The sequence below is a fragment of the Apis florea genome, unplaced genomic scaffold (genome assembly GCF_048593485.1).
Source record: "Apis florea isolate Af1SG1 unplaced genomic scaffold, ASM4859348v1 contig_3772_pilon, whole genome shotgun sequence".
Lineage (NCBI taxonomy): Eukaryota > Metazoa > Arthropoda > Insecta > Hymenoptera > Apidae > Apis > Apis florea.
In genome coordinates, this window is record NW_028256845.1 from 4,200,835 (window position 1) to 4,218,018 (window position 17,184).

General features: G+C 37.4%; 4 protein-coding genes and 1 long non-coding RNA gene across 8 annotated transcripts; 1 reads left to right on the forward strand and 4 right to left on the reverse strand.

Annotated features, from left to right (window-relative positions):
* Positions 1 to 38: 38 nt before the first annotated feature.
* Positions 39 to 2,647, reverse strand: LOC100873036 (uncharacterized). Its single transcript, XM_086915220.1, has 4 exons — positions 2,054 to 2,647; positions 1,763 to 1,947; positions 668 to 1,338; positions 39 to 465 (listed from the first exon to the last, which is right to left on the reverse strand). Exons 2-4 carry the CDS (start codon positions 1,791 to 1,793, stop codon positions 232 to 234), a joined length of 936 nt encoding a protein of 311 aa, XP_086771346.1. The 5' UTR covers positions 1,794 to 1,947; positions 2,054 to 2,647; the 3' UTR covers positions 39 to 231.
* Positions 2,356 to 3,859, reverse strand: LOC100871845 (uncharacterized). Of its 3 annotated transcripts, none has more exons than XM_012495683.3 (3): positions 3,684 to 3,859; positions 2,844 to 3,490; positions 2,356 to 2,751 (listed from the first exon to the last, which is right to left on the reverse strand). In XM_012495683.3, exons 1-3 carry the CDS (start codon positions 3,712 to 3,714, stop codon positions 2,524 to 2,526), a joined length of 906 nt encoding a protein of 301 aa, XP_012351137.2. In that variant the 5' UTR covers positions 3,715 to 3,859; the 3' UTR covers positions 2,356 to 2,523. The 3 variants fall into 3 exon arrangements, with proteins under 3 accessions (XP_012351137.2, XP_086771347.1, XP_086771348.1); XM_086915221.1 differs by having other exon boundaries at positions 2,844 to 3,394; positions 3,684 to 3,822; XM_086915222.1 differs by having other exon boundaries at positions 2,844 to 3,394; positions 3,739 to 3,795.
* Positions 3,860 to 6,032: 2,173 nt separating this feature from the next.
* LOC100871602 (vitellogenin) lies at positions 6,033 to 8,799 on the reverse strand. The gene is made up of 3 exons (XM_003691362.4): positions 8,721 to 8,799; positions 6,381 to 7,078; positions 6,033 to 6,324 (listed from the first exon to the last, which is right to left on the reverse strand). The coding sequence occupies exons 1-3, from the start codon at positions 8,749 to 8,751 to the stop codon at positions 6,091 to 6,093; spliced, it is 963 nt and encodes a 320-aa protein (XP_003691410.2). The 5' UTR covers positions 8,752 to 8,799; the 3' UTR covers positions 6,033 to 6,090.
* A 1,440-nt stretch (positions 8,800 to 10,239) lies between these two features.
* On the reverse strand, positions 10,240 to 12,117 carry LOC100868831 (vitellogenin). Of its 2 annotated transcripts, XM_003691342.4 has the most exons (3): positions 11,817 to 12,117; positions 10,711 to 11,378; positions 10,240 to 10,644 (listed from the first exon to the last, which is right to left on the reverse strand). In XM_003691342.4, the coding sequence occupies exons 1-3, from the start codon at positions 11,851 to 11,853 to the stop codon at positions 10,384 to 10,386; spliced, it is 966 nt and encodes a 321-aa protein (XP_003691390.1). In that variant the 5' UTR covers positions 11,854 to 12,117; the 3' UTR covers positions 10,240 to 10,383. The 2 variants fall into 2 exon arrangements, with proteins under 2 accessions (XP_003691390.1, XP_086771349.1); XM_086915223.1 differs by having other exon boundaries at positions 10,240 to 11,378; positions 11,817 to 12,033.
* A 3,786-nt stretch (positions 12,118 to 15,903) lies between these two features.
* Positions 15,904 to 17,165, forward strand: LOC147656449 (uncharacterized). Its single transcript, XR_015294450.1, has 2 exons — positions 15,904 to 16,090; positions 16,204 to 17,165. It is a non-coding gene; the product is annotated as an uncharacterized LOC147656449 (long non-coding RNA).
* The last annotated feature ends 19 nt before the right edge of the window (positions 17,166 to 17,184 follow it).

Below are 17,184 nucleotides of genomic sequence, written 5' to 3' on the forward strand. Positions count from 1 at the left end.
ATTCTTGCTTGAAAAGTTTCTCCAAGATGAACGAGACATTTAAATATCGTATCATTTTTATTTCGTCCGTTTATTATTGCTGTACATACGATAAGATATTGTCTATTGTACATTAATGCCTCTGCTATTTTTAACCTAGAATTTAATGCTCGAAGATTATTTTATTTTTTGATATATTCTTTTTTCTTTTTTTTTTTTTTTTTTTATTTCGTTCAGCACTCAAAACGTAATTCACTTCATTGGAAATATTCTGTTCACCTCCGAATTCGCCATAATACTGGTTATCGATGGTTCAGGAATGTCGGCCAATTCTTTCTTGGCAGCTCGGATGTCTCGCAAAGATAGATTCACGTATTGCGATATGGCAGAGAGGTTTTTCTTTTCGTCGGAACCCAGAGTGCCCATCCTCGTTATCGATGAAACGAATTGATAGTCGCTCACGAAGATACGACTAGTTGAAGTCTCCTAGAAAAAAAAGAAAAAAAAAAAGAAGAAAATTTAATTCAACTCCTAATATTGATAGAATTTAATTAATTTTCTTACATACGTAAAATAATAAGAGAAAGGGATATTCAAGGGATATTGCACGATTGCAATTTCAATTTTGACAAAAAGAAAATGGATCAAATTCCTCAACGATGAGAAACAATCTCTTAAAATGGCTCACTAGATGAGAATGAAGATCAGGCTCGACGACAATGTTGGCACCGTAAGATCCGAAATAGAAAGACGCGTAGTAGCTGCAATTATTCAAATTAGTCGTCTTCTGGATCACTATAGTCTCGCTCGGAACCTTGTTCAACTGTGGCAAAGATTCCAACTCGTATCTGTTGTTCTTTATCTTGTTCATCATCCTCTTGGACGGATAGTGATTCATGCCGATCGTGACCGCGCACTGTCCAATCGTAGTGTTCTCCAAAATGTCGAACGTCCCGTCCGGAACACCGTTCAGATCGACACCGATGTTGAACCTCTCTGATATCAATTTCACATCGTTCAGAAATTCGATCTGGATTCGATCGTTCACTATCAGATAATCGACACCGTGCTCGTTGAATTTTATCTCGAATGGTTCGCTGCTGATCAACTGTCTCATTTCTTCTTCCGACACGTCCATTCTGTTGTCGTTGGTCAGATCCACGCTCTGCCTCCTCGTGTTTGCCAGGTGACACCTCAACCCGTCGGATCCTTTCGGCCTGCAGAACAGGTTCATGGCCGTGTAGTTGAACTTTTGCACTCCGTCGTGGTTCATCGGGGTCGAGGTGATGTTCATCTCGACGTCGAAAACGTATTCCGGCCCGTGTTTCCACGCGCTCTCGTCCACCGCCACTTGGGCCACTGAAACGAAATTAAGTTTTTCACCGATCCGCGCCGAGTGGAGGAGCTTCGTTATTGATTTTCTATCGTCGTCAGCGATGTTTCATAAATTATGATTAATCGTTCGTTGATCGAAGATGGAATAACAAAAATAGTAAATGTTTGGACGTAATATCCTAAACGTTGATTTGGTTCAATTGGATCTATCCGACATTTATCAATTCGTGTAAATTGAGCGAACGAGCGAGTGAAAGAAATAATAAGTTTATTATTTATTTTATGGATTAGTAAAAACGATTAACGCTTCTGATCATTTATTTTTCTCCGTGTGAAAGGAAGCTATGATTTGCAATTAGTTATGAATTATCATTCACATAAGCAGTTCCTGGCCCGATTCAGCCAGATTGACGATAAAGACGGTTAAATGGAAAATTGGCTTACCGACCTAAGAAGAACGGAATTAATGAGACGAGCATGTCGTACCGCACCGCTCTCAACTGGTTTAACACTCTTCTTCGGCTTGAAGGTCCTTTTATATCAGCCACACACTCTCCGATGACCTCGGCGTGTAATTTAATTAAGCCATCCCACCATTCACGATGTAATCATTATGTCAACCTGGAAAACTCGCTATTTTCGAGAAACGAAATGAAATTCGATATGTACTTCCATCGATTAACAGAATTGATTCCTTATTATATATCGAGATGTATAAATTAAATTTTCTTGAAAATACCTTTCAGCGATAACGGTAAAGTTAATGGAGAATGTAATTCGAGTGATCTTTAATCGCATGTTGGGATAAAGTGTTATTCATTTTAATTAATTACTTCAATTCCGTATGGGATTTTAAACGGATCGTTTTTACAAAATGGTTTCTACTGTATCTATCGTCGTTATCGTAATTTCATCGTATGCTGAATCGGCAATGCTGAGAATGATATCGAAACGATAAGAATACATCGAATCTCGAATAAGACGAGAGAAAAAAAAAAATTACGGACAAAACGATACTCGATATCAATTTTTACACCACAATTCACGTTATCCATATATATATAAATTTATTTCCTTTCTTTATTATCAAATCGTATATTAATATTCAAGTGGAATCACTTCATACAACTATACTATACATTATTAAAATTTCTTCGTATACTTTCATATTTTTATTTAAAACAAAATCGCATTCTTCTATTTCAACCTCTATATCACTAGATTTTGTTTCATTCCTTCCCTGAAACGTAGATTCACGACGTGCTCGTAATTTAAAATTGGCAACGGCTCTTTGGCAGGTTCTATGTCCACCAACTCCACGGATGATACATCCTGCACGATAAAATCTCTCTCCGCTAGAGTCACCATCTTGATGTGCATCTCTGTCTGACTACGGAACGTGTCGTCGCTCACGCGCATCTTGCTCGTAGATTTGCTCTGCAAAAGAAACAACGCGCCAGTTGCGAACGTATGTCATTCTCCGTTACGAACAGGCCTTACGAATCGACCATTGTCTCGCAGATACGTACGATCTTAACGTTCAATTCCGATTTTCCATCAACCGGTTCCTGCAATTTCATGCATCTCTTGCTCTCCATGGTCTTCCCAATCACGACGACAGAGTTCGATCGTCGTTGCGGCAACGAGAGAATTTCTAATTCGTAATTTTTCCTCTCCTCCTTCTGCCCCCTTCCATCGTTCCTCCTTTGGCCACGCGTAACCACGTCTTCGTCGTATTCGAAAACGTTGAACAAAGTGGGGCATTCGCCCAACGCGTATCTCTCTCTTGCAAAGAATACCGGCAACGAGTTCACATTTTCCCTCAGATCGGTTCCAATGCTTAATTCTTTCACGATGCTTCGTATGATGTTCAATTGTTCGTCCTCGATCATCGTTGGAAGCCGTAGACTTTCGATACCCCGCGGGCTGAATTCGATCAAAAAGGAATATTCCATGCTGCTCGTCTCGGGATAATGCTTTTCCGCTATTGCCACGTCCTCGAAACGGCAGTATAACCTGTCAATCGCTTCCGGCCGACATCTCATCGTGCTCGTCACGTTTATAATCAACAGTGGGTCGTCTAGAACATCGGACAACAGATACGTGAGATTCGTGTGGAACACGTATTCCGGGCCGAAAATCCACTCGTTTGGACGATCCACGAGAATATTGGCCGCTGGATGAGAGAAAAAAATTAAATTTTAGAGGTTATAATTTTCGTTTAACGGAAATAGAGTACGAAAAGGTTTAATCTGGATGGAATTTTGAAAAAAAGAAACGGTTTTCAACGGATCTCGAAAGAAGGTGGAGGTGAGAGAATAATTAACAGAGTTTAATTAATTGATTCTTGGATTAATTGGCTTACCGACCTAGAAAGAATGGGATTAATACGAAGTTCATGTTGATGCGGCGTGTTTAACTAACCGAATTGGCTTTCTTGCGGTCGAAACCTCCTTTATAGCAGTGGCCACTGTAGAAAGAATAATGGACACCATGTGACGAAGTTAGCTTCTTCGGACCGCGCTTGCGTCCGTCAATTCGATGTAATCCTTGTCTGCGTGCGGCGTAGTGATGTGTACGTATATTACGTGCAACTTACGTGTATACATCACTTTAAAGCTTTTACACTTTGATGATTAGACGAGTTGGTTTTAGGGAAATCGTATATTCTCGTCGTAAAATCGAAAATCACTCTTAGAATTGACGATCAGGAATTTGAGAAATTATGATATTTCGATTGATAAAAGAAACATTACAAGAATTGGCAAAATTACAAAAGAATTGATAAAAAGTGACAAAGTATATTTTGATGTTGGGTCAAATCAAATACGCGACGAGTTAATTTTCAATCAAATTAAAAAATTGCTCCATTCATTTCGATCGGGAATAAAATTATTCGATTAAAATGTGATTCATAGGAAACTAGAAAAAATGGTCGAATTAACTTCCATTTGACACTTCAACGATCGTAATCTGTAGTATGAATGGCTCGTATTGCCGAAGTGTGTTATTCTATTAAACTCGTTACGTGGTTAATGAAAGAGGCTATTTTTGCCTCGTTTGCATTATTTATTTTCCTAGAAGTGGCTCGAACGGATCATGAAATCCTGATCTTCAGAAATGATCTTGCAATCGTTTCGCAAATATTTTTTTATAATATCTTTTATAATAATGTTAAGATAGATCGTTCTATTCTCATATTTTAATTGAGAAATGGACAAGATAAAAATTTTTGCCTCGATGCCACGTTCTACGTCCAACGTATTTCTCTGAATTCGATAATAAAGCTTAAAGCAGCACGATTTATGCATTAACTTCAAAGAGAACTTTGCGTGTGCGTTTGACAGTCGAATATAACTGCTCTCTCAAAGCATGAGCCAGCCACGTTTAACTGGTTGATGTCGCTTTTGACAACGAGTTGTTACTGACACTCTCATCTATTGCTCTATGTTTCCTTCCTCTCAGTTTTGAGAAAATAAATAATTCATTCGAAACGAATCGTTCTTATTTTTGATCAATCTAAGAAGTGTGCTGATTTATAAAACGGAAAAGGAACGAAGTAATAGAAATAATGGAAGTTAATCACAAGCAAGCTTGTTAATTCTTCTAGTTATCGTAATTTTCGAAACTTCAATTGTATATATATATATATATTATGACAGATTATTTCCTTTTTAATCTTAAACGAGATAATTAAGCACTGATTGATGCAATGACGAGAGGAATATTGCGTTTTTCTAAGAATTTTCAATTCTTTAAGAAGAAAAGCAATAAAAGAACATTCAGAAGAGTTTTAGAAAGGAAATTTAAAAATACAAAGGAAGATTATTTATTCTCCTTTTTGTTAATCACCGATTTCTGAATTTGGCGGCGAGCCAAAATCGATGCGATATATAAACGTTGGCCGGATGTCTTCGCAGAACACGGGATGCTTATCCGTTTTGGCTAACAGGTGGGGGAGTTCTGCCTGTCGTGCACGAGTTCCTACTTTGCACCGTGTCCTTGTGCTGCCTCGGTGTTGGAGGGATCGGTGGTAGGGGGCACGAGACACCTGCCGCTCGACCGGAAGTGGATGGTCTTCACTCGGCTTTAAAGCGTTTGCCAACACCTCGACAACCATTGTGCAGATGATGATCGTTCAAGGTTTTTATGCTTTTTTTTCTTCTCGATTTCTCGTCTTTTTTGCGATTCTTTGGTCGAACAGTGATAGAAAAAATTTGATACTCGATAATATATCGAAAAGTTCGATCGAAATGGAAATGGAGGAAGCAAGGAAAGAGAAAGGATTGTGCAATAATGTTCGAACAATATAACGGTTTACTAAGTGTTTCTAAGATTCTAATTGATGGATTAGATACAATATTAAAACAACGATTAAGATTTATTTCATCGTTGTCTGGTGAAAGTATTTTTTGAAAAAATATATTATGTTTTTAATTACTCATCGAAACATTGGAGAACAATGTAATTACAACGAAACTGTAATTGCAAAGAAAATTTCACGAACAAATTGATGTAAACTGATGCACGATATTCTCGTATATTAAAGTATAGAAGAGTTTGGCTTCTATAAATGAAGCACAATAAAGCAAGCAAAGAGCGAAAGATTTAAATTTCGTTCGAGGATCGAAATCGCTATTTAATCATTACTATCTCTACAGATAATTACATCGTTTGGAATTGAAATACCCTAAAGCGAGAGGATTAAATCATTTCGATCAACTCTAAACGTACATTTTATTTTACACGAGAAATACATTTGTTAAAGATTAACCTTCATTTGTACTCGGGAATTCGCTCCAAATTAGTGTACGCGTACAAGCTGGTGGACGCAGGGTTCACGATTTCCGGGATCGGAGTTCGGGCAGGATTTATACTTTTCAAGGACAAACCGATCCTCTGGTGCAAATTCATCGTCCTAGGTCTGTTCAACGTTCTCATCACGCCCGTAGACTCCGTGAACGAATTCATCTCCCTTCGCGAGATGTACATACGACTGACAGACGTGATCTGCGAACCAGGCGGAATAAAATCGAGAACTTTCTCCCAAATACTCTCCAACTCACCATGTCCATGAAAATATTCTTGCCACCGAGGCTAAAGTCTTGGTGATTTCCAAAGAAGTAGATCTTCCTGTTCGGGCACCTTTTCGGCCATCTCACCTTCTCGATCCAAAGGCTTCCCCTGCTCAACGGCACCATGTCGCCCCGTTCAGGCTCCAACACGATCTCGAACTCGCCCCCACCATCCCCCTCTCTCCCGTATCCCGCCCTCGACACCTTCACCTCCACCTCGCAGCGACCGATGCTAGAGTTCTCCATGGCGACGAACCGATCGTGTTCCCTGCCCAGCTCGAAGCCGACGTTCAACTGGCCGAGGATCGCCCTCATCATGTCCAACCTCCACCTGGCTATGTCCCTCGACACCACCAGATTCTCTATCCCCCTCGCGTTGAACCGGATCTCGAACGGTTCCTCGTCCACGAATCTGTCGCTCATCGGGACGAAATCTCGCGCGTTCGAGCATCTCTCGTCCCGAACAGGATCGGGTCTCACGATCCTACCGTTCGTGAAACGGCAGTTCAACGTGTCGCTCCCTTTCGCTCGACACTTGAGCTCGGACGCGATCATCGAGCAGATCGTGTCCTCGTCGTGGATCACGTTCGAGAGGGACATGTTCACCGACACGTCGTAAGTGGATTCGGGCCCGTAACGTTGCCAATCGGAATCGTCGTGGTGGTACTCGTGGCCGGGTACGCGCGCCGCTGAAATATAGAGAATGGGGGATCGCGGGATACAAGGTGATGGAGTGTTCAGAGAGAGGGTATTAAGTAATTAGTTGAAATGAAAGTGGCTAATTATTTTAATGCACGAGTAACATTTATTCGTAGCTATTGTAGTTGATCCGCTTTTCGTGTAAGTTAATAGAGGGGTATCAAGTTACGTTGAAAAAGTAACTAGTTGAAATTAAAGTTGCTTCGAGTGATTGTTCGTATTTATTCGCTTTTCGCGTAACTTAATTATTATTCCATAGCAGAGGGAGGGGTTATCATTTTGAAAAGGTAACTAAAGATAATGCTTCGAATAATTATTTACTTACGAATAACATTTATTCGTAGCTATTGTAGTTGATCTGTATGTTAATTATTATAGCAGAGGAGGGGTATCAAGTTACGTTGAAAAAGTAACTAGTTGAAATTAAAATTGCTTCGAGTGATTATTTATTTGAATAAATAACATTTGTTCATAGCTATTGTAATTGATCCGCTTTTTGTATAATTTCGGTTTTGTTTGGTTTGAACACAAAAATTAATAGTTGAAATTACGAATAAAGTTATAAATTTATTGTTCAAAACAGAATAATTGAAAATAATTGTAATGACTGAGATTATATGAAAATCGGATCAACTGTAATAGCTACTAGAATAAATGTTATTTAAGCATTTTAATAAGTAATTACTTGAAGTAACTTTATTCGAGATTTTTAACTAGATTTTTACTGTTTTAACGAATTCTGATTTTGAACGATAAATTATCGAAGTAACTTAATTTTATTCGTAACTTCAACTATTAAATTTTGCCCGTCTACTGTTCACTGTTGAAAAGAAGTCTGGTCTGAGAAGGCAGAGAAATAAGAGGAATCCTTCATTAAGAGTCTATCTTCATTTCAGAGTCGCTTTGTCGACGATTCTGACACGACACATTATTACAATAATAGAACAGATATTGAATTGAATCGTAGGATTAATATACGTGATATCACGCTAAAAAATGCGTGTGAAAATAGACGTTTCCTTCCACATTAATCACAATCCATTCCTTCTTCGAGACTTTTTTCCAACAATGAACAATACGATCATTGTAACGCATGTGTGAAATCGATTCTGCAATTATTAATGCGTTGATCACAGAATTCTGTCGCAGTTTGGAATTGGTAGCTTTTCACTGAATCTTCGAATTAATGATGTGTAATGATTATTTTAATTTGAAGATGATGATCAGCATGGGTTAAAGTTAATAATAATTATAGGAATTAAAATTATACGTTACTTGAGATAGATGAATTTTCACAATTTTGTTTTTTTTTTTAATAAACATCTTTTTCCGATTGTGGATCTATCGACGGCTTAAAATCGTCGTGATAATATCGAGCGACTTTCAACGAGCTCAAGATTTTATTGGAAAAACTTAAATGGAATCCTTCGAACAACGAGCCAAATGGACGAAATAATAAATCTGCGATACCGACGAATGATCGATGATATTATCGATCGCGAGAAATATTTTTACCTTATATAAAGATAGAACGTGTACAAAAAGTGTACAAAATAGAGTTGAAAAAGATACGATACGATAAATGTTTCATTCATGGGATCGTTGAAGGAACGAAAGCAGACAGGTACATACCCAACAGATATGGCAGAATGATTATCAACATGTTGGAAGGCTCCTGCTGAGACGACTGATGCGATCGCGTTCTATCTGTCTTCTCTTTATACGACAGATAACTTGATTCATTACCGTCTCCTTGAAAATAATTTCATTAACGACCGTTTCCGTGCGGATCGTGGTTCCTCCAGACATCTTCCGTGTCGTTTCACGTGTCTGATATCATTTTCTATCAGTTCTCGGATCGTTGAGACACGCCTTTTACGCCAAATTTTAATCGGGTTCTCGAGCTACGTTTAACCGAATCTAAACCGAAGAACGTTTATCTTTTTGTTTCGATTGTTTCAATTGCTGCATTGCATTAAAATTTGAACGTTAAGATCATGTTAAAGGGTGTTTCGAGGGTGAAGAATGACCCCTCGAGGATGAAGCTCATTTGAAGTTAAGGTAGAAGATCATGTAACATTATATGAAAGATCGAAAGTGTCAAAATTTCAATCTGTTTAAAAATGTGTTCGAGATAATCGTTCGAAAGTAGAACACCACTTTGAATTCTTTCGAAGAAAAAGAAACCTATTACGTCAAATCTATAGAAACAATATGAACAACAACAAAAGTAATTCGCAAACTATTTTATTCGTAGATTTTTTTCATTCCTGATTAATTATATTATTGAAAAGTGTTTGAGATGATCATTCAAAAGTAGGACACCATTTTGAAGGAAAAAAAATCTATAAAAATATGAACAACAACAAAAGTAATTTCTTCTACAAACTACATTTATTCACAAATTTTTTTCGCATCTGATTAACTGTATTATTATATCGATGCTTCATACATTGATGAACGAAAATTGAATCGAATCTTTCGTTCAGTCGACGCAATATAATCACTTTTACGCGAAATTAGTTGAACAACGGGTTTGTCTAACATAAAGTCGAATTCTTCGACGCAGTTCTTAAACAAGAAAAAAATTCTACACTTAAAAATTTGAATATGGCGTTAACTTTTATGTCTCAATCATCGCACCGAGCGAAACGATTCGATTAAATAAGTGGCACGTCTCGGGTTCGCGTAAAATTTTAAAAGGACATAACGGAATAGATTTAATTGTTTTCCTCGCTTCGAGGACGCCGGTGACACCATTTACGCCGATATTGGATTAAACGCCGTGTGTACGTATCGTGTGTATCTTCATTCTCAATCCACGCGCGACACGATAAGGTTCTCGCTCTCTTCGAATCGAATTATTTAAAACTGTCTTATTTAAAACACGATATTAAATTAAAAAACGCGCAACGCTTTCGACTCCTTTGTTTCCAATCTCTTCCCCATTAAGATCGAGACTAAGATTAATCAAAGAAAGCAAAAACGATTCGAACGATTATTTAATCTACTCCTTGAAGTAATCACGATTCGTTCGAAAGAAATAAATTGCCAGTTATATTTAGTTTATAAGAGCAACGCTCGAGCGGATGGTGAATGGACTGGATTCTTCCCGAGTATACCAGGGAAGAAAGAAATTATCGACCAAAAGTTGATTTGTACAAACGAAATGGCGCTTTATTATTTACAGAATCGAACGAGAAATACACAATTACGGGGCTATTTACAACAATAGTGGTACTGTACTCGTTGAAATTTTATCGTCATTCGAGGCCTCTCCGAACGAATCAAACGATCAAACCTCCAACGACGAGTCCCCGTCGTCCTCCTCCATCGAGTTCTCCATCAGCCATCTGCCTATGAACATGCTTGCCAGCTCGGGATCCTTCACTTCCGGCGGATCGTCCCTGGCCGCCAAGATCGATTCCAGCCTCACGCTTATGTTCTCGTACAACGTCGTCACCATCCCCTCGGACACCTTGCTGGTAGTGATCACGTTCGTGGTCCCGGATATGAACTCGGTCGAGGTGATCGCTATGTGACTCTCCGACGAGCTCTTCGAATCGTAAAATCGTTTATAAAAAAATAAATAAAAATCCAATCGTCTCGATGAGATACTCACCACGGTCGACACCACGTCGCTCATTTGTTTCATACCCTCCGCGCTGCCGAAGAAATAGGGCACCTTGTGCGTGCACATGTGAAGGTTCCTGATCTTCCTGATCTCGACCAACTGGCCGTCCTTCAACCCGAACACCGTCTCCAAAACGTAATCCCGATCCCTGCGGCGCAAACCCGCCACCGCGTTCCGCTCCACGGTGAACATGGTCACGCACTCGCCCTGAGTGAAGTTCTCCATCAGCTCGAACGTTCGATCGTACTCCCCGACCAGGGCGCCGATGTTCAACTGGCCGACGATCACCCGGATCATGTCCAACTCCCTCGGCTGCACGTTCTCGTTCACCACCAGGCTGTCCAATCCCTGCTCCGTGAACCTGATCTCGAACTGCTCCTGATTGATCTCGTACGCCTGCTGCCTCGAGACCCGGCTGACAGGGATGGCGGGCGCGCCTGGATCCAAGCTCTCGGTCACGTAGCTGTCCGCCTTCGACTCCCGAAAATGGCAGGTGAGCGTGTGGAACCGTTTCGGCTGGCACACGAGCTTCGACGCCACGTTCAACCGGATGCTTATGTAGCTACCCTCCTCGGGGATCGCGGTCGAGTTCACTTGGACGTGGAAAGTGTACTCGGGCCCGTGCCTCCACGGCGCGTCCAGGGAGACGCGCGCGGCTGAAAAAAACGTGAGATTCGTTTAAACCGCGTGGACGGTTACGGTGCGCGCGCGTAGCAGCGATCGCCGCGCCACCTCTTCGTCTCTCCCTCTTTCGTCCCTCGCCAAATTGAATGATTGGGGCTGGGGCTCGAGTGGATTAGGCCTCTCGCCAATCGACGAGTCACGTGACGCGAGTGTTCTTTATAGCTTTGACTTTCCGTCTCCGGGAGGAGAACGCGGCGGGAGGAGGATGCTTTTCCAATCGCGTCGCGATCTGTCCGCGAGATATCGGAGAAGGGAGTGGGAGGGGAGGAGGATATAAAGGGAGGATGAAGTATAGGGGGGAGGGAAGATTGGATTTAATTGGATTAAAAGGTTGGGATCGACGAGGATTCGGATGGAGGAGGTTGGTTGTTGAGTGGAGGGCTTAGAGGGGGGGAATAAGGGATTCTTACCTAAGAAAAATGGCACTACGTTCAGCACTACGTTCATGCTGGCACCGTGCAACGTTCCAACTACTTTAGTGGAGTAGTAAGCGGTGTCGGGGCCGCTCTTATACCGTGGCTAAACTGCACTACTGACCTCTTCTTACGATTAGCAAGCTCCAATTTACCGAAGCCTGCTCTCTCTTTCCAGTTGGAAAATAAAGCGTGCGTGCGGTGGACGGATAGTGGCGGGTGACAGGTTTGGAGAATTGATACGGTGGTTCGAATCGGGGTCACCGCGGCACCCTCCGCGACCCGTTAACACGAAACTGGCCGCCAATTACCTCGCGTGTCAACGACCCGCGTGTCGAGACGCGTTACCGTCCTCCTCTCCTCCCTGTTTTTCTCCTCTTTCCGCATTGTTCTTTTCTCAACGGGTTTCCCCCCCCCCCCCCCCTCTGAGAGACGGAAGGAAACGTCGACCGAAAGATCGATCGTGCGACTTTTCGAATATTTCGAATTGAATTTCGAATTGACGTGCGGTGTAGTTTTTGGATTTTGCCACGCGAATTTTGGACGTGTGTCGAAGAGTATTTTTTTTTTTTTTTTTTTGGAATTTTGATGAACGATGAAGGTGTCTTTCTTTGCTTTTGGAACTTCGATCAACTAGATTCTACGTCGATTCGAAACGTTAATTCTCTTCCGATATTTGAACCGATATTTGTAATATTGTTTGATAATATAGGAAAAGTGAAGAGAAAGAAAGAATCAAATTTCTTGTGAGCGAACGACAATTTTAGTTTATAGCTGATAGGTCGTTTAAAATTCTAAGTTTCGCGCGTCGACGACAGTTTTGCCACAACAGTTTGTTCACGCGTCTCTCAATTCGTACTGGATCGGCTAACGACAAACGAATCGAACACGTTTTCAGTTTTTGAAATAAATTAAATACAATCGATGGATTTTTGCTGGAAAAATTGCTCGATAGATTTCTCAAGAATCACATTTTATTTCCAGATTTATAGGATAGGAAATAAGCTACCGTTCGTACATTTGATAAGATAAATCGAAACTCTTCCTTATTCGTCTGATTGTCCAATTTCCTGAAACTTTGTAATGCTCGTGTTCTTCACTCTTCTTATCTCTGGCAAGCTTAACTGATTCGCCAACAAATATTATACATACGTATCGTAATAATAATTCATTCATTATTCTTCTCGATTCTCAGATCGTCGAAGTAGATCTGATTTCCAAAATCATATTAAATCAGGGATAAATCGAATTCGACAATCTTTGTTTCTTCGAAGCGCCGTTTGTGTAGCTTCTTAAGCCGATGTTTCAGATTCGAATTTTTATATTTGTTCTGCTCCATGTGAATATTTAAAACAGTATCAATGGCGTTGAATGTGTATCCATTTTTCCAGTGATGGTCGATTGGTGAACAAATCCCTGAAAGGAAAGAATAATCATCCAAGAACCCATTTTTCCATCGATGGTCGATTGGCTCTAGAAAAAGAATAATTATCCAAGAACAAATCGAGTCTAACCTATGAATCCTTTCCAGATTTTTGCATCGAGAAAGGACGAGAGGGTGGAAATTAGGTCGCAGGAAGCGGTCCTCGAAGAAATTTTGCATAATCGGCGGCGAATCGAATCGGGGAGAGGTTTAAACGGTGCTAACGCATCGTTGCAACTAGCTTGACCCGTCCTTCGTGAATCATTGACGATACCAACCAGTGTATTAATAAGAGGGCAATCGAGGGACTTAACTGACCTAGGAGAAACGGCACGTTTGGAACGAAGTTCGTGCCGATCGAAACGAGTTCCTTTTCTCCTTGATGATGATGATGTGACAAGCTTTTTTATAAGTCGTCGCCTCGATTTAGAGCGCGATTCGATGCGGATAATAACAAATTTTCTTCGAACGAATTACCTTCACGTTCAAACTGAAATGTAATACTATGATACTCGTCGTAGCCTTGATCGTGCCACGTGCAGGCGAATATTGCTTCGCGAGTTTGACAGAAAATAAAATTGTATCGCGATAAAAGTGTAGATGTTAAAATGTAGAAATTATCGTAATTAAAAATATTGTATAAAATGTAAAATTAGGAAAATAGTTAGTTCACGTAATTGGTGGATATATTAATAATTGAAGTTTGCAAAAAAGTTTCTTAAAGTTTGGAATATCTCTGAATTATTCGTCGAGTTTATTCGGTTTATTTGTCGAGTCTCTCGTTTAAGTGATTTCACGTGAACACGCGACAATTGATGTGCGCGAGATCGGGTAGGATAATCTGGTGAATTTAGATTTCGAGATATTTTGATTATTTGGAATTGGATTATAAATTGTTTTAAATAATGTTGAATAATTTTTGAGAGAGGAAGGAAGAAATGGTGTAGAGATAATAATTTTTTATTTTTTCGTTAAATATTGTCTTGAACTTTCGATTGTATATTATTAATTTTATTTTTTTTTCCTTTTTTTCCTTTTTTTATTATTTTCGAATGAAAAAGAAGGGCGAGTGAAAGTAAAAGTGATTAGGAAACAAATTAAGAAAATGTTGAAGTTGAAGAAAAATTGAAGGATACCGTTGGTAAAGACCTTGAAAGTGACATTTATCTCGTAGAACAAAGAGAGTAATTTTGTCATTATCGCGTTGATCAGCAGCAATGATCTCGTTTGCAATACTAAATTAAATGACGTCGACAACTAAATCGATAATAGGCGAAACAATGATGGTCTTTTTTTGTAAATATCAAGAAAACTGGTTCGTACTTAAGTGATTCAATTTCCTCGGTTCGTTTAGGCTCTTTAAGCACACAGTCACAGTCTTTTTAAAATTAATTTATTTTCTAACTGCTCAAACTGAATTAAATTTTCCAAATTTTTTTATGATACGATATTAATATTATTTTTTATTTTACGCGCTGAGATTGTATTTTTCTTATAAATCTATAAAATAAATAAAATATAATAAAATAATAATAAAGACAAATAAATATACAAAAGAATAAATTAATAGAATTATTAAAAGTTTTTAATCAACGAGTAATTGGTAATGAATATGATAAAGTTAATCAGATATCGAAACTGTCTTTTGAGCGTATTAATTTTGTAGAATAAATACATAGACAAGGAGAGCAAATAATTGAAAAAGGACAAATAGCTTAAAAATTTGGGAATAAACGCCATCTCTAGAGCATAAATGAAACTAACATATAGACAAGGAGAGGAAATAGTGGAACAAAGACAGAGATAGTGTAAAAATTAGGAAATCAGCGCCATCTCCAGAGTGCCGCAAATGAAACACAGCAAATAGGAAAAGGATAGAGATAAGGTTAGAATTGATCATTAGTGCCATCTCTTGAGTGTTAAAAACATCTCTTCAAACACCGGATAAAGTAGAGTAAGAATTATAGATTAGTGCCATCTCTCGAGTAAAAAAAAAACATTTTCTTAAAAACAATATATTCACATTCAATAGATGGCACTGAAAGTTAATTTTTATTCTATCTTTATACTTTTTTTAATATTTATTCTCTTTTCTCCTTGCGTTTCATTTGCGGCACTCTAGAGATGGCGTTAATTTCCTAATTTTTATTCTACATTTATCCTTGTCCTATTAATTCCTCTCTTTATCTATGACTTGACGCGTGATCATAGAGGAGACATGTCGATTGAATATTTTCATCATTTCTCTTTTAAAATTACAATATACGTTTATTTTTAATACAAAAAAAATACAAATATTATATACATTATATTTAATTTGTAATAACTTGATACATACATAATTTTTAAATATTTTAAAAAGTTATTATATTGTATATAAGTATTTAGAAAAATTATTTTAAATTGTTTTAAATCGTGTTTTCATGTATTCTTAAAAATAATTATACTAGATGTGGAATATTATAAAATAATAATAATTTTCAATCTGAGTATTGAATTGCTTAACGAAAAATATTTAATACATCATTCTTATTTCATCATTTGAATGATAAAAATAAAAAATTGATGTAAGTATGTATTTTTTCCTTACAAAAAAGAAACATTTATTATTTTTTAATTAATTTATAAATAATTTATAAACTAACTATTTGTAAACAAAATAATATATATTCAACAGTGATTCACGACGCAAGATGTAAACTTGATCATAACCTGTTTACTTATTTAACAATAATCACTCTTTTTGGTTTATATTTATATCAATTAAGAATTCGTTAAAGTTAATATTATTATAAATATGAATGTCAAAGTATCCAGAAAATCCTACTTAAATTAATAAAACCATAACGTAAGTTGTATATTACTATTTAAAAAATTTCTTATCGTATTACGAATGAAATGTAATTGTATGTAATGACTCCGTCGTAAATTTCTTTTTATTAATTATAATCTTGATCGTAGAAAAATGATTAATTTGTTTCATCATTTTAACAAAAATGAAAATTATTCATCATTGTTGAACAATTATTTTTGATATCTCAAACCGATGACTGATGAGGAAAAAAAATCGCATCACTGCCAGAGGATTCCAATTATCAAGAACAACAAGATGTGTGACCCTGACTACAAAAATCATTATCCCTTCTCTATTTTTTCACTTTACCAATACATGCCAATGATATATCAATAGAAAATTGAAGAAATTCTACGAACTCAAAGAAGAAGCGAAGTATGAGAATTAACTTGTTACGAATTATTTTATGATTTTGGAATTTCCACGATATTTTGACAAATATCTTATTATACTTAAATATTAATGATACATGTTGAATGAAATGTTTTTGATCAATTGGAAAATTTAGAAATATAAACAAAGTATCCAATCGTATACGATGTTTATATCTATGTAGTTTTCTTAACTTTTGACATACGTACATGTGTTTCTCTCTCTGTCATTCTGTTTATATTGTCGAATGAAAAGATTGTTTCTTCGAGATAATTTCTTTATTCAATAGAATACAATACGTATGTATATGTATATATAAATACAATATTTATCAACATATATATAATTTCATTTTATAAAATAAAGTATATTTTATGCTTTAAACGTAGGAAAATCGTAAACTATGTTTATGTAATAAATTTTAAAAAAATATTATTTATCAGAGATCATATTATAATTAATTCGACGTATTAATTTTTTCTTGTCAATAAGATTTTTCGAAATGTCTCTATATTTTCTTTGTATCGAATATTGAATAAAAATGATAATGTAAAATTATATAAATGAATAAAATAGTGAATGACATTAAGATAAACATTAACATACTGTCATACACATAATAGCAATTATTCAGAAAAGGTCACTAATTTTACGTCATGTGTAAATCAAATATATAAACAAAATTTATTATGACTAATTCCATAATATTCTATAAT

Excerpts from the sequence above, each read along its gene's own strand:
- LOC100873036 (XM_086915220.1), bottom strand. The coding sequence starts at position 1,793 with ATGCTCGTCTCATTAATTCCGTTCTTCTTAG. Across the intron at positions 1,339-1,762 it reads ATTAATTCCGTTCTTCTTAG|TGGCCCAAGTGGCGGTGGAC; the intron begins GTCGGTAAGCCA and ends ATTTCGTTTCAG. Across the intron at positions 466-667 it reads CTGATCTTCATTCTCATCTA|GAGACTTCAACTAGTCGTAT; the intron begins GTGAGCCATTTT and ends TTTTTTTTCTAG.
- LOC100871845 (XM_012495683.3), bottom strand. The coding sequence starts at position 3,714 with ATGAACTTCGTATTAATCCCATTCTTTCTAG. Across the intron at positions 3,491-3,683 it reads ATTAATCCCATTCTTTCTAG|CGGCCAATATTCTCGTGGAT; the intron begins GTCGGTAAGCCA and ends TCTCTCATCCAG. Across the intron at positions 2,752-2,843 it reads CGGAATTGAACGTTAAGATC|AGCAAATCTACGAGCAAGAT; the intron begins GTACGTATCTGC and ends TTTCTTTTGCAG.
- LOC100871602 (XM_003691362.4), bottom strand. The coding sequence starts at position 8,751 with ATGTTGATAATCATTCTGCCATATCTGTTGG. Across the intron at positions 7,079-8,720 it reads CATTCTGCCATATCTGTTGG|CGGCGCGCGTACCCGGCCAC; the intron begins GTATGTACCTGT and ends TCTATATTTCAG. Across the intron at positions 6,325-6,380 it reads AGAATATTTTCATGGACATG|ATCACGTCTGTCAGTCGTAT; the intron begins GTGAGTTGGAGA and ends CCTGGTTCGCAG.
- LOC100868831 (XM_086915223.1), bottom strand. The coding sequence starts at position 11,853 with ATGAACGTAGTGCTGAACGTAGTGCCATTTTTCTTAG. Across the intron at positions 11,379-11,816 it reads CGTAGTGCCATTTTTCTTAG|CCGCGCGCGTCTCCCTGGAC; the intron begins GTAAGAATCCCT and ends CGTTTTTTTCAG.